This window comes from Oncorhynchus keta, unplaced genomic scaffold (genome assembly GCF_023373465.1).
Source record: "Oncorhynchus keta strain PuntledgeMale-10-30-2019 unplaced genomic scaffold, Oket_V2 Un_scaffold_14865_pilon_pilon, whole genome shotgun sequence".
Lineage (NCBI taxonomy): Eukaryota > Metazoa > Chordata > Actinopteri > Salmoniformes > Salmonidae > Oncorhynchus > Oncorhynchus keta.
Window position 1 is genome coordinate 160,001 of NW_026290793.1, and position 26,020 is coordinate 186,020.

Consider the following 26,020-nt stretch of genomic DNA (forward strand, 5'->3'; position numbering starts at 1 on the left):
AGGAGGTGTATGTTGTAGGTTGACTACAACACTGACATCAATGCCACTCCACCAACTATAAACTAAAGATAGGAACAGGTTTGACAAAACAAAGATGGTTAATGCAAAATACCAAATATGCAGGATCATGCAAATATTTCCAGATTGCATTTTCTTGAGAAGGGTGTGTGTGTGTATGTATATATATATATGTGTGTATAGCATGCCTATAGAGTGCATTCAGAAAGTATTCAGACCTCTTAACTTTTTTCCACATTTTGCTACATTACAGCCTTATTCTAAAATGTATTAAATACGTTTTTTCTCTCATAAATGTACACACAATACCCCATAATAACAAAGCACAAACAGGATTTGTTAAATGTTTGCAAATGTTTTTTTGTTTTTTTTAAATAAAGGAAATACCTTATTTACATAAGTATTCAGAACCTTTGTTATGAGACTCCCGAAATTGAGCTCAGGTGCATCCTGTTTCCATTGATAATCCTTGAGCTGTTTCTACAACTTGGAGTCCACCTGTGGTAAATTCAATCGATTGGACATGATTTGGAAAGGCACACACCTGTCTATATAAGGTCCCACAGTTGACAATACATGTCAGAGCAAAAACCAAGTTATGAGGTTAAAGGAATTGTCCGTAGAGATCCGAGACATGATTGTGTCGAAGAACAGATCTGGTGAAGGGCACCAAAACATTTCTTCAGCATTGAAAGCCCCCAAGAACACAGAGGCCCCCGCCGGGCCAAACTGAGCAATCAGAGGAGAAGGGCCTTGGTCAGGGAGGTGACCAAGAACCCAATGGTCACTGTGACAGAGCTCCTCTGTGGGGATGGGGGAACCTTCCAGAAGAACAACCATCTCTGCAGCACTCCGCCAAATCAGGCCTTTATGGTAGAGTAGCCAGACAGAAGCCACTATTCAGAAATAGCCAGGACAGCCTGCTTGGAGTTTGCCAAAAAGCACCTAAAGACTCTCAGACCATGACAAGAGAAAAATCTAATCAAATTTGATTTGTCACATGCGCCGAATACAACATGTGTAGACTTTACCGTGAAATGCTTACCTACAAGCCTTTAACCAACGATGCAGTTCAAGAAGAAGAAAATATTTACCAAGTAGACTAAAACAATAAGAATAATGAGGCTATATACAGGAGGCACCAGTACCCAGTCAGTGTGCAGGGGTACAGGCTAGTTGAGGTAATCTGTACATGTAGGGGGGGCTGAAGTGACTATGGATAGGTAACAAACAAACAGCGAGTGTACAAAAGGGAGGGGGGGGGGGCAACTCTCTGGTCTGATTTTACCAAGGTTTAATTATTTGTCCTGAATGCCAAGCTTCACGTCTGGAGGAATCCTGGCACCATCCCTACGGTGAAGCATGGTGGTGGTGGCAGCATCATGCTGTCATCTGCCTTTTTCTGAAAATAGCTGTGCAGCAACTTTCCCCATCCAACCTGACAGAGCTTGAAAGGATCTGCAGAGAAGAATGGGAGAAACTCCCCAAATACAGGTGTCTCAACCATGTAGCATCATACCCAAGAAGAGTCGAGGCTGTCATCGCTGCCAAAAGGTGCTTCAACAAAGTTCTGAGTAAAGGGTCTGAATACTTACGTAAATGTCATGTTTCAGATTTTGCACAATAACAAAAAATAAATGTTTTTGCTTTGTCATAATCGGGAATTGTGTGATGAGGGGAAAAAAAAACAAAGTAATCAATTTTAGAATAAGGCTGTAACTGTAAATGTGCACTGTATATGTGTAAACACCATAAGTGAAAATTATCACATAGACTTGAGGTTACATTACTTAACTTGAACCAAGAAATAGCCAATCAAAAAAATCCCTCAATTAAATTCAAATATTCAACAGACACACCCCTTAATTACACTTATATCGTTTTTCAACATCTAGGCTTATAGTTAGTTAATCAAGACAGTGAGTTTTGTGAATCTGTCCCGAGGTCTCCTACTAGGGTTGGGCCGATATATGATCAAATTGAATATCGTGATATTTGACATTGAGTAGTAGTGCAAGACTACTCGATTTGAACTTAACAAATCCAAAACTGTGCAGTTTTATCAGTTAGGCTGTTTAAATATGTTCAAAATTAAGTCTGAATTAATTAACTAAGCCTTATTGTTTCACAATACAAAGATTATGTAACGTTACTATCGTAAATGAGCACAAAAACAGCACAGGCTGGAATGATTTACTCATTAACTGCGCAAAACGATTGTATCAGATATTGCAATATCTTGAGTGGCATATCATAGAAGATGTCTCCCCAAATATCACCCAACCTCATCTCCTACCCTACAGTAATCTGTACTCTCTGTAGTTTTAGTAGCTTCATCAACACGAATGGAATCTATGAGACTGACAAGTCCACAGGCATTTGCCATCTTACTGTTTACAAAACCGAAAGACACTTTATCACTTGGTTTCTGGCAACTTTGTGGCTTATTTCAGTATCCACACTGTATTTTCAGTGGTTGCATTTTCCAGTCTTCAGCTAAACCCAATGCTACAATGAATGTGGTGAGAATGAGAAACTGAAGCTAAATAGAGTACATGAGTATTCCAGGAATGTTTCAGTCCATTAACCTTTGTGTCGTGGTCATGCTGACCAATCTGTGGGTAACATAATGTATATTTGGCGCAAAAAAACATATTTTCCAAAATGGGAAATAATCGTTGCGTTTTACTCATACTAAACTACAAAAAAAGCATTGGCTGTATAAAGCCTGCATAACATTGAGACAATAGTGTTTCAGTCATGTACTAATATTACCATCAATTACATTAAAAATATTAGTCTGTCTCTGTTTAAAGTACAAACAATCTGCAAAAGCAGTTTTTCCCCCATATAGCTAAACACATATTAAACTAGCTTCGCTGACTATTGTATGATAACAATATATTTGAAAAGAGAAAAAATATATACATTTATGCAATAACTTTATAACGTACCTAAGAATGCGAAAGAAGGTTTTCATATCATCAATATAGATTTTTGATAAGCCATGTTAACTCCGCGTCATTGGTTCGTTGGGTGCTTTGCTTAACACCACAACAAGGATCTGGAGATATTTCCAGCTCCAAATGGCCAAAAGTCGTTGCAATTAAAACACTTATGTCTAATTAGGCCAAAAGCCTCGAGGGATCCCGACATAAAAACGACGTCCACTGGACAGAGAATGTCCAATTGACTCCCTAATGAATTTAATGCCAAAGCTCCTAACAACCTGCGCCTCATTAAGTTGAGTAGTCTACAACCGGAGGACGGGCAAACAAGCTTCAGAGCTGCAGATAGATCAATAGTTTTGCAAACAGGACTTAAGTAGCTTTCATTTAACTGATGCGTTATTTTTTGGGCCATTCTTATGCAGCATCACTGTCTGAGGAGCAGTCTCACACCCCGCCTTCTCACCCGCGCGTCTCGGTGCTGTGCCCGCGAGGAGACGGTGATTGGTTCTTAAGTCATCTAACATGACGTCTGGGGTGATAAGAGGACTTCAATTACAATCCCGGGCCCGCGCGAAGAACCCCTGTCCGTTTATTATTCATCACCGACAAGGTTCACGCGCCGATAAAGCGATGACCAGATTAAAAGTACGTGCATTTTTAGAAAACCATGCACAGCGCACAATGAGAAAGAAAAACCTGGTTGTTTATGTCTTTAGAGTGATTTAAAAATATAATTGAGCTTCTTGGAAATCAATTACATATTTAAATTGTTGTAATCAGAATGTGAAAAGAGAAACATCAGACCTTTAGTTGTTTTCTGAATTAGGCGTTATTAATGTAACATGCGCTTTATAAAACGACAAGGGCAAATAGGCTGCAATAAAACAGGCCCCAAACATAGTATTGAAGAACTATGGAATACCACGTTTTTAACATCTCAAAGGGTCTTACGATATCAAAATAATAGGCCTGTAGTCTTATTATCGTTCATCACATTTTATAATGACACGCGTGCTAAAACTTGCTCTGCAGGTGCGTGTAGTCCGCATCCATTCTAGGAGGAATTGTTCTCCGTTCTTAAATTGTGCAATGGCATGAAATGGGTGAAATATGGAAGTAATATTATGTTAATTTGGCCGATAGAATATTAGGGAAATTAGTAGGCCAAATTTGTATGGTAAAACAATAAACCACATTTCTGCGAGGGGAAGGTTGTTGCTCTTAATCCGATATACGCGGGAAATTACTGGGTGTAATTTTAACTATTCAGGCCTATAATCTACTGTCACGATACACCAAGATGAAATCACTAGCACAAAATGACAAACAAAAAGCATTTCCTTTATGACAAGTGAATATGTTAGAGGTTTGAAATGTGAACAACTTTTAGCCTATTAGACTGGAGAGAAAACAAATACTGAAAATCAGGAAAACATAATGATATGCTATTTTATGAAGAAAAAAAACACAAATATTAGAAATATTGTACACTCACTGAACATTCGATTTATCTCGTTAACCTGATTATCACACACCGTCTTGAAGCCGCAGCCTGGAGACGCGCTTTCTAATAAAATTAGGCTCTTGTTTCTTGACGCACAAATGTCATAAAACATCAGTCAAAAATAGCTTGATATACATAAATTAGCAACTCACAATAAATATGCAAATGCACGAATAGTCCAATAATGCATACATACAATAACTGTACAGCATTTAAAAAACGTATTGGTTACATTGTCGAAAGCGATTAAAACCTTAGTGCTAATGTTTATAAAGTAGTATCAAGCCTCATTAACTGCCATAGAAAAACAAAAGGGTTCCAAATTGATGCCATTCAGACATGAAGCGAGCAAGTAAATAAACACTTCCCTTGCAAGGTATCCAGCATCACTCAATGCGCAACCTATTCTCCTTCTAAATGTTTCCATTTTATATTGAGCACGTGCACACCTGGGGGAGGCTAGGTCAAGGCAAAAGAGACACAGCTGTCTTTACAACGTATTAAATATACTTCGTAGAAAAGAGCACAAAGTGTGTATACGAAAAGGAACCGTTTATCTTCCTATATCTCGACCTGGGAGCAGAGGCTCCGCGCGCAGGATGTTGGAGAGCGAAAGTGTGCCTCTCGTGAAAGAGTGCTTGTCGGAGAGGCCTCTGATTGGCTGGTTGCACTGACAGCTCCGCCGTTGATTGCAGGAGGAGAAGCCCGACCCCTTTCACTCTTCTAGGGGACCATTCATAAACTACACAAGTACAGCTCGCACAGCTGAGTGTGGACAACAGTGGGGCAAGGTAGGAGAATAACGCGTAGTTTTCACGTTCAACCGAACGGACAAGGAGAGACGAGTGGTCACGACCAGAGCTTTATCCTTTAGGGTCTGCATGCGCGAGGACACGGACAGTATTATACTGTACACTGAGCCCACCCCATTCTGGGGCTGCCTACTGCATATGACTTGGACTGATATTTAGTAGCCTATTACGTTGCAACCCTATCGGTATCCTTCCGACATTGTCTGACGTCCATCCGCTGTGTACGCAAAAAAAGTTGAATTATATCATTTTTCCATTGCTTGGGGAAGAGCGTTTCGCCTCTGGCTTTACCCGTAAGCATTGGATCCGTCAACGTACTGCGACTCGCCGGTGTACAGCCCGGACCTCTGCCCAAACATGATCGCGACGCAGGCAAAGCTGGTCTACCAGCTCAACAAATACTACAGCGAGAGATGCCAAACTCGAAAAGCGGCCATTGCAAAGACTATCAGGGAGGTGTGTAAGGTAGTGTCGGACGTCCTGAAGGAGGTCGAGGTGCAGGAACCCCGGTTCATCTCCTCTCTCAGCGAGATAGAGGCGCGCTTCGAGGGGATGGAGGTCATAGCCCCCAACGAGTTCGAGGTGGTCCTCTACCTCAACCAGATGGGAGTGTTCAACTTTGTTGATGACGGTTCTCTGCCCGGCTGCGCTGTACTGAAGCTAAGCGACGGCCGCAAAAGAAGTATGTCTCTCTGGGTCGAGTTCATAACGGCCTCGGGCTACCTTTCCGCCCGGAAGATCCGCTCAAGGTTTCAGACTCTGGTCGCGCAAGCGGTGGATAAGTGTAGCTACCGTGACGTGGTTAAAATGGTAGCAGATACAAGTGAGGTAAGACTAAGGATCCGGGAGAGATACGTGGTTCAGATCACCCCTGCGTTCAAGTGCACAGGGATCTGGCCTAGGAGCGCTGCCCAGTGGCCCATGCCCCATATCCCCTGGCCTGGTCCGAACCGGGTGGCCGAGGTCAAGGCCGAGGGCTTTAACCTGCTCTCCAAAGAGTGCTACTCGTTGACCGGGAAACAGAGCTCGGCTGAGAGTGACGCCTGGGTCTTGCAGTTCAGCGAGGCCGAGAATAGGCTCCTGATGGCGGGATGCAGGAAAAGATGCCTCTCGGTCCTGAAGACTCTCCGCGACCGTCATCTCGAGCTACCCGGTCAGCCACTCCAGAGCTACCACATGAAGACCCTGCTGCTGTATGAGTGTGAGAAACACCCGAGAGAGACCGACTGGGACGAGTCCTGCCTCGGAGATCGAATCAACGGAATTCTGCTGCAGCTCATCTCGTGTTTGCAGTGCCGCAGATGCCCCCATTATTTCTTACCAAATTTGGACCTGTTTCAGGGGAAGCCGCACTCGGCCCTGGAAGCTGCCGCAAAGCAGACGTGGAGACTGGCGAGGGAAATCCTCACTAATGCAAAAAGTTTGGACAAATTATGAACTGTCGAATTGTCTGATTGTGATACTATTGCTATTTAGGGCCGAGGTGACGTTTTGAGATCACTTCAGAGTGGAGGAAAACGTCATGATCTTGGTTTCACATCCGAGCAATGTGAAACAATTGAGAAATTAAAAACAAGCAAACAAAAAAAAAACTTTTACAACGGAGTGTAATGGGACATTGCCATTCAGAGAGAGAGAACGTGAAGGTACATTAAGCTAAATGTAATACTTTTTTGGTTGATTTGTTTTAAAATGTTTTCACAAAGTGAATAAATGTTTATTTAAAATTATATGCACAAAATCTTTAAGTGAAAGAATAAAAATGTAGCGTGCCAAGTTCCAATTTTTCATTACGTGACCTTAAACTGAAATGTTAATAAAACTAAAGAAAATGACATTACAACTTGGCCTTGTGTTTGTATACATGTTTTGAGAAGTGGCATTGTTTAGTAAGACTAATACAAATTTATATTTACTAGATAAAGTTAAATCAATTCCTGTGTGAAAAACATAATTCAGGATTGTTAAATACATTTACATTCGGTAAATCTTGGGCCTAGATTAATTTGATACAAAATACGAGTTCTGCATGATTATGCATATCAGAGAACATACATTCATTTTCGTCTTGGGATAATTAATATAGCACACTGTAATTTAGTTCAATTTGATGCAAATTGTTTTAACAAAAAAATAACGTTTATTTAGTCGACAGTTTGATGTCGATAGGCTATATGGCTGCAAAAAAATCCTATTTAAACACCGGTATGCATGTCTGTTCTTACTGTGTATTAACTATTGGGTAGGCTATAATTCAGCGGAGAAATTGCACGAGGATAAAGAAACACAACAACCACTTGTAGTAGGCCTATTCACCAGAATAGACCATTGCTAAATTCAGGTTAATTCATTTGCCCTTTCAATAGGAAAATGTTAACGCACGAAAATCAAAACCTCAAAAGTTGATTAATGAATGTATCTGTTAGTATAACTAGATTATGATTAAAACTGTTATTGCCAATAACCCTGGGCGCAGACTGCTGGAAAAAAAAGATACACAACTGTCACTCAATGACTAGCCAGGGGAAGTCAGGGCCCATTTCTTAACGAGACCTGATTCCTATTGCTTTCGCTACGAGCGACTAAACACCACGCGGGAATATTGGTACAGTAGGCTATCCATTAGCAGCAGCCTATTTGGTTTATCACTGAACTGTTGAATACAAATAGAAAGAGGATGTTTTGAAATGAATATTCATTACTATAGCCTGTTATTTAGGATATTCAAATGAGTCATATAGGCTACGTTTCAAAGGTGTCGAATAATACATTCAAGTCATTTCATGGTTTTTGTTCTCAACAAAACCTACCACAACATAAGTCATTGGCCAACACACTATTCCTGATTCCTGGGCTGTATTTCACGAACAACTGAAAGACCCCAAGGAAGAAGAGCAAGCCTAGTCTTCTCTCTGTATCAGGCACATTGTATTATGATGTGCGATAGACTAACTTATTTTTCAAACGTTTGCTTGTGATGCTTCTGCAGGCTCTGAGGCCTTTGTGTATCGAATCTGCAGCGCAAACACCCGTTTTCAGAGAGACGTGATGTTGTCAATGACGTAGCCCACCCAAACCAATGCAATTCAAGCACGAGTGAAGCTATGGCTTAATGTTCACTTTCACTACGCAAATACACACACCACATAACAGCATTTTAGCCTATACGGTTGTTATAATCTCAATTATAGAGATTATTGAGTCTCGATCTACATTTGGATTATTCAATAATTATTTGACCTGATGATGATCGCAGAACTCGAGGCTGCTTACAGTCGTCATGCAATAGTCTAAAGGCTTTTAGTCTACGCATGTTCGTGGTTGAAGTTATTTACTAAATTATTATAAAGGCTTTACAAAGCAATTAGGCTGCAGAAAAGCATGACTTGGATGTGCTGGGGTCAGGGAAGGACTGGGAGAAAGGCCTGAGACATTTTGAAAGCTGATTTTACAGAATGGCGGGAGGGCCTGCTTTGGATCAATGGAAGTTAAAGCCCTTCTCTTACCTTTGGATCGATCGTCTTAAAGCTGGCCTCATCTTCATCCACCTCGAAGTAGAGTTCAGATGCAGTGATGGACAGCGTTCCTTTCACCACCACCGCCGGGGCGACCAGCTGAGCGCTAGTGCTCATGTTTACAGGGCCTAGGAGACAGACAGGGCCCAACAACGGCACGGGCCAGAAAGCAAACATTAGAACCCCCTGCCCCTCCTCGAGAAAGCAAGAGTTTTTTCAAAGGGCAACAGCGTGTAAAAGTAAACATATAAACTCAACAAGGGCACGCACTGACTTTGATGGCTCTTTTTGTCTCCGTGAAAATACCATAACTATATAGAGAAGGCCACATATGCATTTTTAATGAGGGAAAACATTTGCTCTAGGCCAGGGCTGCCAACCCTCTTCCTAGAGATATACCCCACCGTCCTGTGGGTTTTCAGTTCAACCCTAATTTTACACACCTGATTCTACAAATTAGCTGCTCAACAAGACCATAACTAGCTGAATCAGATATGATACATTAGGATTGGACTGAACCTACAGGACAGTAGATCTCCAGGAAGAGTGTTGGTCGTTTGTATCTGCCCATCTGTCAAGAAGAAAAATACATATAATTCTCAATTGTATAATTTCTAGCTTAAAACTGCATGCACATGATTTGTGTAACTGCAATTTAAATTAAGAATGCCATTTTACATTTCACAATTATTATTAGCATTATTATTATTAGACCTCATTTCCTTGCTAGATCGAGTTAGATCTAATATTGCGTGTTGATAAGCACTGAAACCAGGATCACCATGATCTGAACAGTTCCTCTTTAGACTACAGGGAGGAGAGGTGGTTTGACCCGCTGGGTAAAATAAAATATCAGCATCTGCGTAACCCAAGACAGACCAGCTTTGTCAAAAAATAGAATCAGCTGTCAATCAGGCCCCATTGATTGCGGGCTGGTGCTACGTCTGTTTAATCTCTCATCAATCTTAATTTATGCCAGTATGACAATGAGAAGGCCGCTCGAGGGAGCAACGTGTAAGCTCTTGCCGCTCCTGCACCGCGCTCCACGTGTGCAGAAGCATTGTATTTGCAGATGTGCCGCGCGGCAGAAAGGGGCTTCAGAGCCCGGCTTGATTTCCCCAAAGCACCCACGTCTTTCCGAAACGGATGGCTATGAAATAAACAGATATGTTCATTTGTTGCCATCTCCCCCTCCCTCCCCCTTAGCCCTCCGAGCATTGTGAGCATTAGCATGTAATCCGGGCGTGAAATAACATTTTTCAATCACTGCCATGGAGACATTCAATTACACCTGGTGTTGTTCCGACAGACAGCTGCCTGTACTGGGACGCTGCGTCCTGTCTGTCTGTCTAGTCAGAGGAGTAGGAAACCCACATGACAATTTCCACTTCATTTCAGAATCCATGTCACTTTATTATGCATGGAATCTCCCCTTAACCCTATTGTCATCGTGGGCGTTGTGTTTTCATATAATTGCGCTCTGAACGTATTAGTCTACAGTGGGTGAACAAGTTATATTGGAAAGCCATGATGTGGGGAAATTGAGGATTATATAGGATGCAATCCGATTAGTAACATAACTAATAGGCCCATAGGAGTTCCAGGTATAGGGAGCCACATTTACTTCAATATGAGTGTGAGATAATGGATTTAAAGTGGATAAGAAATTGGACAGCAACGTCATTGTATGTGTTTGAGTCTTGTTAACGGCAAGGCCTACAATCGTTTTGATCTCAGCCTATACTATTTATTCGACATTGATTCATATAGGAAAACTGCACATTTAGAGCAATCATAAACAACTAAACACACAGAAAATGTTTAAGGTCCATAGTGCTATTCTAAAATGTGAAAATAATACCGTTTAGCTAAAAACCGTGCGCGGTGCACATATATGCCATGCCCAATCATAAAATAGGCACACATGGGATGTATGTGTCAAAATATCGCGAGTACCAATTTGCGGTTTTCATTTAACATTTAACATAAAATAAGTCAAAGGTAGGCCCCAAAATATAAAGGAACCTCGAGGCCAAAACATTTAGACAAAATGCACAGTTCACTTCTTCAATTATAGTCTAATTCTCAACGATAAAAAAATAAAATACTGTGTCAAAAGCTAACTATGAATCATACTACGCAAGCGGGTTGGTACTTTTGTACTATAATTTAATTACTAACAAAAATGGGCTTTGCTTTGAGATATGTGAACTTGTAAACAAGCGCCAATAGGACATGTTTGTGTGTGTAATTATCCTCTCCTCCCCCAAAGCCAGAGCATCACAAAACATCATGAGACTCCAGGGGTAATGGGAGGCGCTGGGGAGGTTATCCCCCCTTATTAACCGTTCGGGAGCCCCGTTATCCTGCATGCGCTCCTCAAAGTACCCGTAGCAGCACCCGCACGCGTTAGCAATGGAGACGCTTTAAAGGCGGGAGGGGGAGAATTCAACTAACGTGCGTACCCAGCCCCCTCTAGATGATGCGCGCTGGGACATGAACACGGATGGAGCTGCATGCGTTACCTGTTAGGTTCTCCAATTCCTTCTCCTCCAAGGATGATAGAGTGTCATCGTCGCCATCCAACAATATCTCACTCTCAGAGTTCTGATTTCCCATCGCGTGACTTCTGATGGACTGTTTGCCTTTGAGGATATCTTCCTCCGGAGCTGAAAGAAGAAAAGTATTTTAAAACACCATCCAAACGTAATTGTGTTTTTACCAAGTAAACTTTCTGTACAGAGGTTAGTATCCTAAAAATAAACGTTTGAAATATATAGACAACAAATACGCTGATATTCTGGGCTATGTTTAATGATAGTTTACTATATCACAGGTATGACAGATGTTATATTAAAAATATTACTGAAAATGCAAGACTATATAATCTATTCATATTGTAGCATATTTAAATTATCAATAATTCTTACTATTCAAATGTCAATATAAATATTTATTGAGGTGAGTTGTCTATTTTGCCATAAATGTCTTGACGTTTTGCATTGCACTTCAGAATGGATTCGAAATTAAATTGGTCAAAAGTATTTTAAGATTTGACAAAATAGCATGAATAAGTCTGATCAAAATGGAATAATGCTACAATTATGATATAAAGCAATAGTTTATAACTCAAGTGCACATTCAAATGCAACATTGATCTAATGCTAATATGATTCTTAGTACAATGAAAACTCCATGCGAAAAATAACATCAACATAAAGATGCTCAAGCTGATGGTTTTATAAACTAGTTTTGATGTTTCCATGACAGAAAACTGGCAACAATTTTAAGTAGAACTTCATGCAATTTTCATATATTATTGTATAATTTGTCAAGTTATCATAGAGCCATAAACCCAGCTGGAACACTAGCAATGACTCTTGGGAGCCTTCGGGGTTATTGTGAACATAAAAGGTTACGTTAACAAATCGGACTCTCATCTTATAAAGCTATTTTCCAATGGCGCTGTGCCAACGCAGGCTAGCTATACCCACATGGCAGCCGGAATGAGGTTACAATGTCAAAGCGCGACATTGTATCGACTTGTCTTTATTGTATTACCCGAATGGCACTAATCTAATAGTCCAAATCCAACTGTGTAATTTAATTGATACCCAGGCAATAACGTGTATTTCAGTGTATTTCTAATGCAGATATACAACATTGTATGTAAAGTATAAAATGTACTGATAAGAAAATATTAAATGCATTGTTAAAACCCCAATTTGCCTGTGCTGTGACCTTACAAGTCATCAAAACAAAAAACAATTCTGGTCAAATCCAATATCCAGAAACATGAGCCAAAGATATTACAACAAAGCAAAAGAGCCTCCAAAGCTTACTGCCTTTTTTTTCTTTTTCTACTTAACATGACTTCAGGTCCAAAAGAGAAACAGTAATCTGCAAACATTTACAGAACCCTCATCATGCAGGCCCTTGGTGTGTGTGTGTGTGAAAGACAGAAAGAGAGAGAGAGAGAGTGTGTGTGTGTGTGTGTGTGTGTGTGTGTTACACTCAACATGGTTTCTTTGCACTCCACTCCAAAACCACTGGACAGTGATCCAGTGGCCCCTCCAATCTCTCTGAGCAGCATCACCTGACGGGGTTAGACCCTAAGATAATTAGCATTTTCTCAACATCACAAACTATAATATATGGACTCCAAAACTGCTGAGAGAAAGCAGATGGGAGAGCGAGAGAGAGAGCCGAGAGAGAGAAGAGAAGAGAGCAGAGAGAGAAAGAGAGCTGAGAGAGAAAGAGGGAGAGAGCAGAGAGAGAAAGAGAGAGCTCAGAAAGAGAGAAAGAGAGAGCTGAGAGAAAGAGAGCAGAGTGAGAGACAGGGAGCTGAGAGAAAGAAAGCAGAGTGAGAGACAGGGAGCTGAGAGAGAGAGAGCAGAGAGACAGGGAGCTGAGAGAAAGAGAGCAGAGTGAGAGACAGGGAGCTGAGAGAGAGAGTGAGTCTAAGAGAGCTGAGAAATCTCATGTCATGGAAAATATGCAGCTCAATGATATTTAGACTGGTCTTCCTGTAATTAAGTCTCCCCGGAGGATTCTTTAGTTAGCGGCACTGAAATGACTACCAGATCTCTAATACATACCACATGCTACAATAGTATAGTATATTCACACCGTCCAAGTGAACTGACTGGACAGACCGATGGGCCGGGACGACTTTCTCTCACTGACAGCAGTGAGATGAAAAAGGCAGACATGTGTATTTGAACTTCTGTACATTCTGTCATAAACATGCTCACTAAGTCTCACCCTGGGAAGACCACAATACTCAACACACTAGCATATGGATGTGGAAGGGACTTGGGTTGTGTTTACAACTAAGAAGAAAACACTACTGTGACAACTACTGCTACTATATCAACTTACTAGTTCGCCAATAAATGTTACTAATAGGCTGTGAATGATTTACTTGTTAGTCGTGAATAGTATTATCAGAATTGGTCATGTTAGATTGTCTGTTGTGTGCAAATACAATTCTACAAACATGGTGCTGCTTTTTGAAACGACTTGGTAAATAAAAATAAACAGCCAGGAGAAGTTAAGAAAATAAAAACTCAATTATTAGATTATACTTCTGATACATGTATCCCAATATTACATAATGACATAAAATAAAATATAGTATTCTTGAAAACACAATTGATATGATGTATATTTTTGATATATGACATATGTACAGAAAAGTGTTCTGAATGCATGTGTGTGTTTATGATCAAATGTGGGAGTGTGTATCAAACAATTAAAATCCATTTAACACCATTTCAACTTAAAAGTGAAACAACCAAAGCACAGTAAAAACTAAACGGCAGTGAAAAGTTTTAAAAATGCAATGGATATTAGGCTGTGTCTAAATATTCACAGGCTAACACATTCTACATGTCCTTCAGCTGAAGCAATGTCTCTGTCAACTGTTGTCTATGTTACTTAGAATTATAAACTGGGTGGTTCGAGCCCTGAATGCTGATTGGCTGAAAGCCGTGGTATATCAGAACGTGTACAACAGGTATGACAAAACATTTATTTTAACTGTTCTAATTACATTGGTAACCAGTTTATAATAGCAATAAGGCTCCTCAGGGGTTTGTGATATATGGCCAATATACCACGGCTAAGGGCTGTGTCCAGGCGTTGCGTTGTGCTTAAGAACAGCTGTTAGCCGTGGTATATTGGCCATATACCACACCCCCTAAGGCCTAAATGCTTAAATATGAAGTCTTAGTGAGTGTGAATGTCTGGCGTTTTGTGGATGCATTATAAATCCTTGACAAATAATTCTGAATAAAACACATACACATTTTATAACATATAACAAGCGACAACACAAATGTTTCTGAAATAAGCCGTAATGCCACAAACAAAATACCCATCAGGTCATGTCACCCAAACCATTCATTGAGATGGAACAGGGGCCACAAACGTGAATAAAACCTGCCTACATTACACATTCAGGCCCGATTGTTTCTCTAGCCAGAGGTTCAAAATTAAAATGCTACATTCACGCTATACTAAAGACATGCTACGTTGAGGCCCAGGTCATTTCCCTATTGCCAGAGGTTCAAAATGCTAATTCATATGCTTACATTACTAAAGCTCAAGGCATGCTTGGTCAAGAGCAATTAAATTGTCAGAATTAACAAATGTGTTTTTAACGAGACCATGGCCAGGAGCTGGAGTCATGAGGCGTGTATTGATCTGCTGAACAGAGACATTAGTCTTCAAGTATTTACTCTGCCAGCCACCTCTCTTCCAGCCTCCCTCCACAGCCCTCCCTTCACCCAGGGCAGGACCAAATCAATCCCCAGAAAGGGTGTCTCTTTCCAGCCATAAATACATAACTAGCCCCCTCACCGACCCAACCAGCTTGGCCGCCACGCGTCTGCAGGCCGGCTGGGGCTCTCAGAGTGGAAATGGTCCTCAAGGTTCTTGGCTGGGTATGAATGATCACAGTTGTATAGAATCTAAGGATTGTCCATGGCCTAAATACAGGAATGTTTTCCTCCTACATATCTTACATAAAAAAAGATGCCATTTAGGAAAGTGTTTACTTATACTTAGTAAAATGCAGAAGTTGTGATGAGTAAGGTAATGGTAACAAACAATGCACTTTTTTTGCTAAATAAGTTGACAGGAATACAATACCTCTTAAAAATCCCCAAATGTTTTTGTTTTTTTAATTCTCTTACCGGTTAACTATGTCTAATTTCTATTCTTGAGCGTGTTTTCATGACTTGAAAAGTGTTGCCATCACTCTTGTAGCTGGAAATAAATGTTAAATGCAGACGTGATCATGCACTAAATGTTTTGTTTGGGGAAAGAGGAGGGTTTTCTCTCTATTTTCCCTGTTTCATGGGATCAGAATAATTACAGCCAGATATGACCTCTGTTCCCTGTTTGAAAACTCACGACTGCACTCTCGCCTTGCGCTCCACTTCCGTTACAAATGTCGGGTCGATGAAAACAACAAGAAAGGTTACCTCAGAAAATGGACGCCGCAGTCAGGCCTCAAGTCAAAGAGATATTTGAATGATATGTTCTTTCCCCCAAATGCAGCAGGGTAGCGTGTGCGTGCGTGCGTGCGTGCGTGCGCGTGTGCGTGTGCGTGTGTGTGTGTGTGCATACACAACTAACAGGACAATACTCTGTAGAGGTATTACCAAGACTGGCTGGTGGCTATTTTTTACGACAGTAGTGACTTTGAAAACAAAACACACCCTATATGTCAGAATATGTCTCCCCGATGTTGTTGAATATATGCAGAGCATGTTTTATATTGACTTACTGATGATGCTCCCTACTAGAGCAGTGAGTCAGTGATGGAGAGGGGAGAACAATTACAAGTCACCAACTGACGCTTCAACGATCATATGCCTTTGTAATCAGTTCTTCATTGCACTAAAATTGTAAGATGGCGCCAACAGACGTGGCCTTGTGTCGAGCTCCTACTCAACATTCATTGTTGAGAGCATGTCAGCAAGCATCACTGTTTACACCTGCTGTATCCTGTGTTCGTGACCAAATCAACTCTGATGATTTGAAAGGATCTAACATAAAGGGATGAAGGGAAAGAGAATGAGAGAAAAGTAAAACGAGAATTAGGGAGACACACAAAGAGAAAAGAGAGAAAGATAGAGAAGAGAAAAACCTAGAGAGAGCGAGCGAGAGAAAGAGAGAGAAAGAGCGAGAAATAGCAAGAAAGTAACAGAGAGGGAAAGAGAGTATCAGAGTAACAGAGAGAAGGACCAGTGGTCCTCAAGTCCCTCCACCCTCCAGCTGCATCTCCACACCACAGACATTACGCCCGGTCCCCGCCGGGCCCACGAGGATGCTGGGATTGCCAGACGCTTATTGCTTTTAGATCACATTCTTATTGGCTTCTGTCACAGCGGCCGTTTGTCAAGAGGACTGATGTCACCTTTTGGGGGGGGGACTACCTCCATCCCTGTGACATATTGGAGACATTTTCGGGCCAGAAAAAGGCCGTTATTGTGGAGTGCAATAGGTTAAGCCGGTAAAAACCAACAGGCCTATACAGGCACGGCCCTGATCACTAACCCTGGTGTGACTGAGAATACGGTCTTTAGTGTCTTAGCAGAAACTAGGGATTAGGCTCTACTCTGGGGACTCCTGCTCCTACTTGGCCAATGAATGTGGTAAATGACTAAAACCTTTCTTCACACTGTGCCGACCAGAACCGTACTGTGCTGGGTCGGACATTCCCTTTTCACGTTGTATATTCCAGCATGGTTGCAGCAACCAGGCCAGCCCAGCACAGCCTGGCTTAGTGGTGTGAAAATAGTAGTATACGTCGCTCCCTAGTTAATATCCAAGATATGCAGGATAACGTTTTAGCAGAAACTAGGGATTAGGGCCTACTCCGGGGAAAACGTCCCTCCTACTCGAACGCTAGAGAACATGTGTCCAACGGCCAATGTGGTTAATGGATTCTACGTTTCCTCCAACCTAGTTATCGCTAAGAATGAGACGGTGACTATGCAACTGTTGGTTCACTTTGGTTTAGTTGTCCTCATAGGAAGTTCAACAGAAATTGGGGTTTAACACTTTCCATAAACGCCTTAAAAACAGAATCTGCACCTGTTGTTTTTAAAGCAAGTCCAGGGAAACAAAAGGATCAATTGAATCTCAATTCCAGTCCTGGTGGTAAAAGGTCATCATTACTGTTGGTTTTATCGATACTTCTGTCTTCTAGGTAATACAACGGTATTGATGTCACCGTTTCCTTTTAAACAGAACACGATCCTTGACTTGCTTTTACCACATGGTACTGTTGAGATATTGGTCAAGAGCAACCAAGCTCGTTCGGGTTTCTCTCTGCAACACACACAAACAAGACGTACTGTGTAATTAATAGTCCTGATATTTCCAAAATGATTAATTACACCTAAACTAATTAGCCCTCATATAATATTCACCTTCAAAGAAACACCTAATTATTCCTGTGAAAGTTAATGTATCTTTGTTTGCTGACCTTAAGCCAATTAAGATGTGACATCATAAAGAGGCAGGTTTGTTAAATGGGCATCAACACCATTGGTCCTCCTCACCTGGCTCTCTTTATGAACATAATGACATCTCTGAGCTGATCAAACTGAGCGCTTGTGATTCTGGCACTATAGCTTCAGTGTTCTTTTTTTCATCAAATCAAGTGCAAGTCATCCCCTGAGATGGTGGACATTTTGTACATGATGCCATGATTGGGGATTTAAAGCAGGGAAAATAACATGGAACAAAGGTAGTTGAGGTGGGATACCGACTGGGATTCAAGTGATTTATATTAATATCATTGTACAGCTACAATACTTACCTACCTAGCCTAAATCAGCATTCCCCCCATTTACATTTGTGAGCACATTTTTATTTTAATTGCTGCTATACTTGGTGTCAAATCAAATCAAATTTTATTTGTCACATACACATGGTTAGAAGATGTTAATGCGAGTGTAGCGAAATGCTTGTGCTTCTAGTTCCGACAATGCAGTAATAACCAACGAGTAATCTAACAATTCCACAACTACTACCTTATACACACAAGTTCAAAGGGATAAAGAATGTATATAAAGATATTATAAATAAAGATATGAATGAGTGATGGTACAGACCGGCATAGGCAAGATACAGTAGATGGTATAGAGTACAGTATATACATATGAGATGAGTATGTAAACATAAAGTGGCATAGTTTAAAGTGGCTAGTGATACATGTATTACATAAAGATGGCAAGATGCAGTTGATGGTATAGGGTACAGTATATACCTATACATATGAGATGAGTAATGTAGGGTATGTAAACATTATATTAAGTGTCAGTGTTTAGTGGCTAGTGATACATTTTTTACATCAATTTCCATTATTAAAGTGGCTGGAGTTGAGTCAGTATGTTGGCAGCAGCCACTCAATGTTAGTGGCGGCTGTTTAACATTGAATGAAACATTCAAGAGAAAAATGAAGATGGAAAGAACGGAAGATCCCAACTGCTGCTTTCTATCAACAAGTCAAATGATAATGCATCATGGGAAATGGGGAGAAGACCAACCAAAGGGCTTGGTGCTTAGGAGTCAGGGAGTCTTGACATATTACTTACCATTAATGCCAGGCACCACTGTCATGCAAGAGTAAAGAAAAGGAAACAAACACATTTCACATTGCTACCAATGAAGGTTCATGCCAACTCAGACATTAAATAACTGAAAGGGGAGAAATTCTAAGTAAAAGTTTTGGGATCCAGGAAGGGACAGGATGTGAGTGTGTGAGGGCCTATTGGAACACAGCGTACTAACATAGCTAACACTAATGTGGAGGCAGGTTAGGCAGTTAACTGTGTGAACTATTTCATTCAAATGAGGGTGTGCTTTTTCTTTTTTTTTTTTACTGTTTCTTGTGGTACAATAAAACACTTATGGCAACTGTCGCGCTAATTTTTATTGCCATGGACCTGCTGTCACAGGCGTGCACAGACTCACGGAGGGTGTGAGCAAAGGACGCTGGGTGTTGAGCGAGGAGGGCTGACTGACCGTGTTCGGCTGCAGCTTTGAGCGTGGCCTTTGAGTGAGTGGATCCGAAGGGGTTCCTGACGAAGCGCCGGCGCCGCCTCAAGTCGTCCTCCCAGTAGTCGAGGCGCCAGAACTCCCGAGGACGGCTGCAGGGGAACAGAGGTAGCACATGTGTTAGCAATTACAGAACAGCGTGGTGGTAGCCTATAGCCCCAGTCACAGTGCAGAGTAGCGAGGCCAGCAGCAGCATAAAGACGGCCTTGTTTTGCTATACTGGGTGTCTTCTTTTTTCCCCCAACACCACAACAAATAGAACACAGTAGATAGACCACCTAAAACCCTGACCTTCAAAATAACAATATTTTCTCTCTCTCTCGTGAAACGAGCACTAAATACATTATGGTGGAATGAGCAGCTGACAGAGTGATCAGTTTCCCCCACACTCCGATGTGCTCCCATTCCAGGCTCATTTGGGACCCAGCAGGGCACCTCGGCTCTAGCCTCTCTACCCGGGTAGCAGGCGAGTGCCCGGGCTGGTCCCAAAACGCCATTACAAAAACAGGGAAGCGGGAGAGGGGGATGGCATTACCAATATTAATCAATGTCCACAGGCCTCTGTCATTTTTCTTCCCAATTTGCACCTCCTTTACCCAGGCCTGGTCAGTAGTAAATCATTCAGACTAAAGTTCTGTCCCAAATAGCACCCTATTCCCTATGGGCCCTGGTCAAAAGTAATGCATTAAATAGGGAACAGGATGCCATTTTGGACACAAACCCAATCTCAGGGACTTGGAAAGTGTTAACTTTTAATGAAGAGTCACAACCACCGCACAGCATTGTGTTGTGTACATACAGGCAATAAAATATTAAAACTAAAAAAGGGATTTAATTTAAATTATATTTAAAAAAATATTAATTACTTTTCTTTAGGCACATCACACACAGCATAAGGAGGAAATACATTTCTTCCCAACATTAGTGGTGTTTTTTTCCCACCCACCCCTATTGAAAAAATCTTGCCTAATCTAAATAACTAATTTACTGCTCGAGAAGAAATAGCTGGTAATTTGTCAAACTAAATTACACCAAACGTGTTCCATACTGCGCGTATTATGAGGGAATGTTTTCGGCATTTCGAAATGAAAACACAAGGGAAGAACACAACATAATCTCTCTAACTCAGTAGAGTGGAACGGAGGCCAGACACTTCCCTTCACCTATGAGCTGGGTTCACACATTCAATTTACTATTAAAGCACTGAGAAAAACAAGTGGTCTAAGACATGTGCAGGTGTGTATTTGGGTTATTGTTAAGGTTGCATTAGGGTTGGTGTATGGCCTCAGCCTCGAAACAGATCCCAGTGTACTGATTTATAGAAGCATGGTGAGATAGAAATCTGGAAACCCAAGGTGCTGCGTCAGAAGGTGCTGCGTCAGAAGGTGCAGCGTCAGAAGGTGCAGCGTCAGAAGGTGCAGCGTCAGAAGGTGCAGCGTCAGAAGGTGCAGCGTCAGAAGGTGCAGCGTCAGAAGGTGCTGCGTCAGAAGGTGCTGCGTCAGAAGAGTGAAGAAGTATTCGTGCGCAACGATTTTGAGTCTCATGGGTCTGAATACTTATGTAAATAAGCTATTCGTTTTTTTTAGTATGCCTAAAAACCTTTTTTTGCTTTGCCATTATGGGTATTGTGTGTAGATTGACGAGGGGGAAAAAAAACAATTTAATCAATTTTAGAATAAGGCTGTAACGCGTGGAAAAAGTCAAGGGGTCTGAATAGTTTCTGAATGCGCTGTAAGTCACTACGTCCGTGGTGCTACGGGAGAAGTGTTCAGGTGTAAACAGGGCCTATTCCACCTGGCTATATAAATCAGGACGAGAGCACCAAGTAGCAACCTCTAGACAGACAGCTCTTTTATCTCCTGATATTTCACTGGCTGTCTGCATATACAGTATGTTAAACCAACAACGTACCATATCAAAATGAAGGGGGTCGCAGAGTTCAAAAATAAAAAAATGTCTAAATAGCAAGAGAACATAATCCACATGAGAACGGTGAGGGGAAGAGGAAACGCTGTAGGGAAAAGAGGAAACGCTGTAGGGAAAAGAGGAAACGCTGTAGGAAAAAGAGGAAACGCTGTAGGAAAAAAGAGGGAAAAGAGGAAACAATAGCACAACACTGGAACATACAGTCAAACACATTTATAGCTTGAACACCAAATGAGTGTTGACATCAGACCTTGGCGAGGTGGAGTGACATGTGTGTATCAGTGTCAGCAGAGGTACGAGGGAGAACCAGAACCCTCTCTCTCTCTGTGTGTGTGTGTGTGTGTGTGTGTGTGTGTGTGTGTGTGTGTGTGTGTGTGTGTGTGTGTGTGTGTGTGTGTGTGTGTGTGTGTGTGTGTGTGTGTGTGTGTGTGTGTGTGTGTGTGTGTGTGTGTGTGTGTGTGTGTGTGTGTGTGTGTGTGTGTGTGTGTGTGTGTGTGTGTGTGTGTGTGTGTGTGTGTGTGTGTGTGTGTGTGTGTGTGTGTGTGTGTGTGTGTGTGTGTGTGTGTGTGTGTGTGTGTGTGTGTGTGTGTGTGTGTGTGTGTGTGTGTGTGTGTGTGTGTGTGTGTGTGTGTGTGTGTGTGTGTGTGTGTGTGTGTGTGTGTGTGTGTGTGTGTACATGGTTATGCATTAGGGCTGGGAATTTCCAGGACCTCACCAAACGACATTATCACGATACTTAGGTGCCAATCAGATATGTATTACAATTCTATATGGCGATTTTGTTCCGATTTGATGTTCCAAACCTATTGCTCACAATGTCTGCTGCAGAGAGACGAGAGAGGGAGCCATGAGAACACGAGTCTTGATCAGTCAGGAAAATAAAAGTGCTGAAAACATCTTGGCTCCCTATTTAAAAAGAAGATGGAGAACAAGCTGAGGGACAAATCCTGGAGTTTTGGAGCAGGTACAGCTAACTAGCACATTGTGATACTGTCAAAACAATACCTATACATCGTCAAACATAATATCCCGATATGTAACTATTGATTCCCCCCCCCATCACTATTACACATGTGTGAGTGAGTGTACTTGTGTGTACGTCCATGTGTGTGTGTGTGTGCGTATTGTAGCTAGTTTGTTTGATCTGGTCTTGACTGCTGCTGTAGCTGCTCCAGTCAGGAGCCCGGGGCTCCCCACAAAGCTTCAGACCAACACCAATGATTACACGGGGCCTCTAAAAGGGGAGGGGCTTTACACAAGAAAATAAATACAATTTCGAGCCAGGTGCTTTAAGTCGTTCTATGAAAGCCATTAATTACTTTATTTATCTGAACGAATGAAAAATAAATCCTTCTTTTTCTATCTTCATATCCCTCTGTTGTTCCCTATCGCCCTCTCTCTCTTTTTATATCTCGCTCTCTCAGCCTCTGGTCTTTTCTGGAGAGAAATAGAGGAAGAAACCGTCTTCAGCTCCCGTGTTTGTGTAAAGCCAAGGCAGTTTATAAGAGGCGCATGGGGGAATAGCAGACAGCACAACTATTAAATATTTTACTGGCAAACATTCTAAAGCACATAAGCAAAGAGATGTCAAGGATCTCTCATTAAAAATGTATTTCGCTACTAAGGAGCTTGAAGACGTGATGAGGAAACGGTGGAAGAGAAGAAGGGAAGGAGGAGGGATGGAGTAGTAGGTGGAGAGGACGCGTCTCTCTGGTGTTCAGAGGAAATGACACAGAAACACAGGGCAGAAACTAGGTCCCACAATATAATATACGCTCTTACCCGCTAGGCTACCTTCATCAATACATTGGAGACCACAAGTGTGTGTTATACATGTGTGTGTGTGTGCATGTGTTATACCTGTGTGTGTGTGTTATGCCTGTGTGTGTTATACCTGTGTGTGTGTGCATGTGTTATGCCTGTGCGTGTATGTGTGTGTACTAGGAGACATTGGAGTGTGTGTCTCTCCATCCAGCAGACAGAATGTGCAGGACCTGATTTCCCTCCTGTCACAAAGGGCCCAGGCCTTGTTGCTGTGTGATAGTATCCCTTCCCTAATTACCACTTCATCATCCTGCCTCACACAGCATTCATCTAGGAAAATGAATATCAAGTCAGTCTCTCACACACACACACACACACACACACACACACACACACACACACACACACACACACACACACACACACACACACAAGGAGGTTTCCTCCACATCCATCAGTGGGAGGACGTGTTCGGTAGTGGGGAGTAATTAGTCGCAGTGTTATGGAACGATCTCCACCGCTGGCCGTGTCGTGAACGGCACCACAACCAGGTTCCTAATGAAGGGTCTTGGATGTGCGTCCGCCCGCCGTCCACCCCAGTACCTTGCCATCTCCGTCGCCAATCAATCCCCCACGGAGAACGCCGCTGTACCACGGTGGGAAAAACCATGTGACACGCGCCGTGCATGTGTACGCTGAGAGAGTTTCTACAAAGATGATAAATCATTCAGAGCTCGTCCATCGTGTGGCGGGCTGCGCTGGCAGAATAACGGCAGCACCCATTCTTCAAGATGACAACAATTAAAATGACTAAAGGCCGCAGCCTTTTACACAAACCACTTGTGTAATTAGTAATTAGTTTACTCATAAAGGCCTCGCTCATTAGAGCCTACTGGGGAACGTCTGTTGTCTTAGACGGAGTGTGTGTGTGTGTGTGTGTGTGTGTGCATACGCAGGCATACGCAGGTGTGTGTGCACATGCAAGTGTGTGTGTGTGTGTGTGTGTGTGTGTGTGTGTGTGTACAGTGCCTTCAGTAGTAATACTCTCCTGAAATTTCACATTTTGTTGTGTTACATCCTGAATTCAAAATGGATGAAAAAATGATTTTAACCCGTCTACACAGAATACCCCATACTGACAAAATGAAAACATGATTTTTGACATTGATATACAGAAATCTCTCATTTAAATTAGTATTCACACCTCAGTCATTGCATGTTAGAATAACCTTTGGCAGTGATTACAGTCGTGAGTCTAAGAGCTTTGCACCCCTGGATTGTGCCATATTTGCTCGTTATTATTTTGAAAACACTTCAAACTCTGTCAAGTTTGTTGTTGATCATTTTCAAATCTTTCCATAAATTTTCAAGCTGATTTAAGTAAAAACTGCAACTAGGCCACTCCGGAACATTCAATGTCGTCTTGGTAAGCAACTCCAGTGTATATTTGGCCTCGTGTTTTAGGTTATTGTCCTGCTGAAAGGCGAATTGTCTCCCAGTGTGTGTCGAAAAGCAGACTGAACCGGGTTTTCCTCTAGGAGTTTCCTGTGCTTAGCTCTATTTTGTTTATTTTTATCCTGAAAAACTCCTTCGTCCTTGTCGATGACAAGCATACCCATAACATGATGCAACCACACCAATGCTTAAAAGTATGAAGAGTGGTACTCAGTGATGTGGTTTGTTGAATTTGGCCCAAACAACACTTTCTATTCAGGACATAAAGTACATTTCTTTGCCACATGTTTTGCAGTATTACTTTAGTGCCTTGTTGCAAACAGGAAGCATGTTTTGGAATATTTGTATTCTGTACAGGCTTCCTTCTTTTCACTATGTCATTTAGCTTAGTATTGTGGAGTAACTACAATGCTATGTTATCCTATCACAGCCAACTTGGTAACTGTCACATTTTGGCCTCACGGTGAAATCTCGAAGAGTTTTCTTTCCTCTCCTGCAACTGAGTTAGGAAGGGCACCTGTATCTGTGTAGTGGCTGGGTGTATTGATACACCATAAAAAGGGTGATTAATAACTTCACCATGCTACAGGGGGATATTCAACGTTATTTTTTATTCCTATCCATCTACCAATAGGTGTCCTTCTTTGCGAGGCATTGGAAAACCTTCCTGGTCTTTGTGGTTGAATCTGTGTTTGAAATTCACTGCTCGACTGAGGGACCTTACAGATATTGTATGAGTGTGGTACAGAGATAATGTAGTCATTTTAAAATTATGTTAAACACTATTTAACAGTCCATGTGACATGTTAAATACATTTTTACTCCTGAACTTATTTAGGCTTGCCATAACAACGGGGTTGAATAATTATTCAGTCAAGACATTTCAACTTCTCATTTATTTATTTTTTAAGAATGAGGGAAAGTCGTCAAATATATATATTTTTTCAGGCTGTAACACAACAAAATGTGGAAAAAGTCAAGGGGTTTGAATGCTTTCTGAAGGCCCTGTGTATGTGTGTGTGTATATATATTATATATATATCACACACGTGTATGTACGTGTGTAACTATGTTTGTGTGTGTTAAGGAGCACTTAGCAGAGTGCTGGATCCCTCTAAATGCTGTTTAATGTAGACCACATTGACGACCGATGAGAAAGCGGGCCAATAAGACATTTATGTGAGGTAATAAAATGTAATAGTTTTTTTCTGTGTGGCAGTAACTGTAAGTTTACCAACATTAGAAGACGATCTCAGCCTCTCTCCTTTTGTGTGAGTGTCTGTGTTGCTTTCACTAATGAATAAACGGGTGCAATCGAAAAAAATATCACTATGTGCAATAAATTAAAACACCATAGCATTAACAGACTGTGGAAAGAGGTTTTACACAACCTTTATAACCAACTAAATTGTCTGTTTGCATCAAAACAGAACACGGTCCAATTGGACTTGGCATGGGGAGACTGACATAATAAACAAATAGTTTAATTGTAGCCAA

At 41.5% G+C, this 26,020-nt stretch overlaps 2 protein-coding genes across 3 annotated transcripts in view; one reads left to right on the top strand and one right to left on the bottom strand.

Moving 5' to 3' along the window:
- Positions 1–26,020, bottom strand: part of LOC118381187 (lipopolysaccharide-responsive and beige-like anchor protein) — a 223,833-nt gene that overhangs the window by 151,572 nt on the left and 46,241 nt on the right. Inside the window, exons 6-8 of one of the 2 annotated variants that reach the window (XM_052513987.1) lie at positions 19,346–19,470; positions 11,326–11,469; positions 8,792–8,928 (exon numbers count right to left, since the gene is read on the bottom strand). In XM_052513987.1, coding sequence (XP_052369947.1) covers positions 8,792–8,928; positions 11,326–11,469; positions 19,346–19,470 — 406 coding nt within the window. Of the gene's footprint in view, positions 1–8,791; positions 8,929–11,325; positions 11,470–18,915; positions 18,929–19,345; positions 19,471–26,020 lie in introns of those variants that run through there. The other variant, XM_052513989.1, reaches the window with a different exon arrangement.
- Positions 5,218–7,105, top strand: LOC118374007 (protein mab-21-like 2). Its single transcript, XM_035760347.2, has one exon. The coding sequence runs from the start codon at positions 5,643–5,645 to the stop codon at positions 6,720–6,722; it is 1,080 nt and encodes a 359-aa protein (XP_035616240.2). The 5' UTR covers positions 5,218–5,642; the 3' UTR covers positions 6,723–7,105.

Excerpts from the sequence above, each read along its gene's own strand:
- LOC118374007 (XM_035760347.2), top strand. The coding sequence starts at position 5,643 with ATGATCGCGACGCAGGCAAAGCTGGTCTACCAGCTCAACAAATACTAC.